Consider the following 3,159-nt stretch of genomic DNA (forward strand, 5'->3'; position numbering starts at 1 on the left):
TGAGGGCTGCTCCAGTATTGAAACCAAGAAGGACTGCCAAAGCGGAAGAGCGACATTGTCCGCACACACGTCCATATGGGTTGGGACCCGCGCCGGTGCGTGTGCAAGTGTGTGTGTTGTTGTTACAATTGACAATAATGAAGTCTGTTTTGCAGCGCGGCGAGTGCACGGGTCGTAACCGTAACACCTCTGAGCACCATTGCATGCAAGCGGCTGTGCAGTATCAAGCAACCTCCGCCAATTATGCGCACACATGGCTTTCAGAAAGCGATGCAGACCAGCGCCCAATTGGAAGAACACACGAATTTACCTGGATATTGAATCCAAGACGAATCCGTGTGACTGGCACCGCCGGTTGAGCCAGTATCTGCAGCGTTGCTGCTTGTCCAACCAACGCAGTTGTTTGTGTTGGTTGCTGTGCTGCCGTCCTGGCTGCTGCCAGACCACCAATAGGTATTAGTCACCCCCGCGCTGCTCAGCGAGACCCGGATGCTGCCGCCAAGCAGTTCTGTCCAGTTGCCGGCGACGACGATGCCGCCGCCCGACTCGACCGGCAGGTTGACGGGGACGCCGTATTTTGTGGGAAAGTCTTTGATCGCGTCGGATGCGTCCACGGACAGAAACGCGCGCGCCTGGACCAGCCCCGCCGGCCGAGTGGTGGCTGCCTGACACGTGGCGTCGGCGCCGGCGCGGCCGCCGAGACCCCCTGACACCAGGGTTTGGTAGGCAAAGAGCACCACGCGCTTTCGCAGGTACAGCGCCGCGGCCACGCCGCCCAGCGTGGCGGCGTCGATCGCGTCCGTCTTTCTCACGTGGAGGCTCAGGTCGATCGCCGCCACCGTCGAATTTAGGGTGGCGACGCTGGCGCCGGGCGCCGAGACGGCGGCGGCGCGCTGCGCCTCTGCGGACGCGAGCGCTGCCGCGGAGGCGTTGACCGACGCGATTGCCGCTGCGTTAGCGGCGCCCGCCACAGCCAGGGTAAGGCTGGTGGCGTTGAGAGCCGAGAGCTCCTGGCTGCATTGACACTGCTGCGCCTCGACCTTGAGCGCAGCGATGTCCTGACTGAAGGTTTGTTTGGCCGCCACCAGCGAGGCCAGCTGCTTGCCCACCGCCTGGTCTGCAGCGAGCAGCGCCGCGGCCTGCTGCGCGATCGCAGCCGCGACCGTCTCGTTGAGTGTCGCCGTCAGCTGCTGCACCGTGCTGTTCAGCGCCGCCACTGTCGCCTCCAGCGCCGCGGCCTTGGCCTGCAGCGCGGCCGCCTGCTGGCTGCCTTGCGACAGCGCGGTCTGGAATGCGCCGCTCTGATTCATGACGGCGGCGACGGTCGACTCCAGTGCCGCCAGGCCGCTCGACACGTTGGTCAGCTGGGCGGCTGTCGCCAGGCCACAGCCATAATTCACCCTGGAGGGGACCTGCAGCGCCCGGCACATTGGTTCGCAATGCATCAACGAGGATGTGGGGATACGTTGGTGCTCGGCACAGGTTGACTTTACATGGCTGGGCAGAAGGCGACCAGCAGTGCATGAGGTGCGCCGCAACACGGCCACACGCACGGCCGGCGTGGCAATCTCTTTGCTGGCACGTCTAGTACGACGCTGCCACGCACAAACAATCGCATGCAAACACGCACGCACGAGCGATCGAGAGGGTTCGGGGCGCCTGAGAACGCACCAGGCTGTCGGGGGTCACGACGGCGGGGGCCAGCAGCGCGCTGCACAGCTGGTCCACCGTGGTGGGGCCGATCTTTGTGGAGCAGCTGCTCTTGACCAGGGCCTGGACCGGCGCGCACTGCGGTGCATGGGTGACGCGCTTGCAGAGTTTGTGCACCGCTCAATGATGTGGAAGCTCCGGAGTCCTGTCTGCGAGCGCGCTGGGCTTCTTTGCAGTGCGGTGCACCCTTGTATTTGGTGTGCATCGCGGCGCGATTGGGAGCGGCAATGCCGGTTGTCGCCCATCCTGCGCTGGTGTCCACGCGGTGGACACCGGGGGGTGACGCCGGGTGACGCGTTTCTGGCGAGGCGACAGTAACCTGCGCAGACGCGGCGCCAGCTCGCCTGCCTCTGAAAACTACTCACCAGCGCCAGGGTTTGCTTTTTGGCGGCCGCCGCAGGGCTGCGTGTGGGGTGTTGCGGCACGGCGGGAAGCTGGGCCGCGGACAGTGTTTTGGGCGCTGGATCTTGTCCCAGGTGGCGTGGCTGTCAGCACATCATAAAATTGCCCCCCCCCCTCGCACGCCTGCAGAGGAAACCGTTGCCACAACACTTCTACCCATGCTGCACCATCATACACTAAGGCCCGTGTGCTTAGACGAGCCAGGGCGATGGCGGGTAGCCACCTGGGCCAATGCGAGTGTCAGTGAGAGCGCCGCACCTGACTCCCTCGGAGTTGGCCGTAAAGCTCAACAGTAGTTGTGCCACGACCAAAGGCACACACGAGCGTGCTATGCGGGCCATGGTCGATCCAACGAGCGAGGCACTCGCCGGGAAAACAGGCCACCCAACAGCGGACAACGGCGTGACCCCGGAGAACGCCGTATGATCGATAGGGTAGCACTATGACACACAGCGCAGCATCTGGTTGAATCAAATGGCCCAATGAACATGACGTAGCACAGTTTCTGCAGGGCAGCCGTGGAAGTTGACGCCAGTGTTCACACAGTCTCCAGCACAAGCAGGAGTGTCGAGGGGACCTTGAAACATGCTTTGCGGGGACTCAGCTGCGGGAAACACGCAAGCTAGGGCTGAAAGCACATGACTTATCACTTGGACACCGACAATCAAACGCAGTAGCTGCCGGTCGATTTCAGTGGCCTGGCTATCCCTGCTCAGCACATACAGGCTGGTGCACAGCATGCTTTGCGTCTGGGTGCCTTTTCCCTGTCTGGTGGGGAGTCGTTGGGTTGATTAAGCAACACAGTTGTGCATGCGTGGCTTGGCTGGTGCTGATATCATTTTATCGCAACCCCAGCCCCAAGACTCATTGACCTGCAGATGGCGGCCACCGCCGTGGCCCACCGCCCCTTGTCCCTGCCTCGACAGGTGGGCAGGGCAGGCAAGCACGCCAGCGCTGTCCCACACACGCAAGCACGCACGCGCGCGCGCGCACGCACACACACACACACACACACACACACACACACACACACACACACACACACGC

At 62.9% G+C, this 3,159-nt stretch overlaps 1 protein-coding gene across 1 annotated transcript; it reads right to left on the minus strand.

The window, feature by feature from the left end:
- Positions 1 to 306: 306 nt before the first annotated feature.
- Positions 307 to 2,453, minus strand: MNEG_10088 (hypothetical protein; the record flags this gene model as incomplete). The annotated part of the gene is made up of 5 exons (XM_014041439.1): positions 307 to 310; positions 448 to 1,412; positions 1,672 to 1,788; positions 2,076 to 2,112; positions 2,371 to 2,453. 5 exons carry the CDS (start codon positions 2,451 to 2,453, stop codon positions 307 to 309), a joined length of 1,206 nt encoding a protein of 401 aa, XP_013896893.1.
- Positions 2,454 to 3,159: the final 706 nt, after the last annotated feature.

The sequence above is a fragment of the Monoraphidium neglectum genome, assembly GCF_000611645.1.
Source record: "Monoraphidium neglectum strain SAG 48.87 unplaced genomic scaffold scaffold02174, whole genome shotgun sequence".
In the NCBI taxonomy this organism is placed as follows: domain Eukaryota; kingdom Viridiplantae; phylum Chlorophyta; class Chlorophyceae; order Sphaeropleales; family Selenastraceae; genus Monoraphidium; species Monoraphidium neglectum.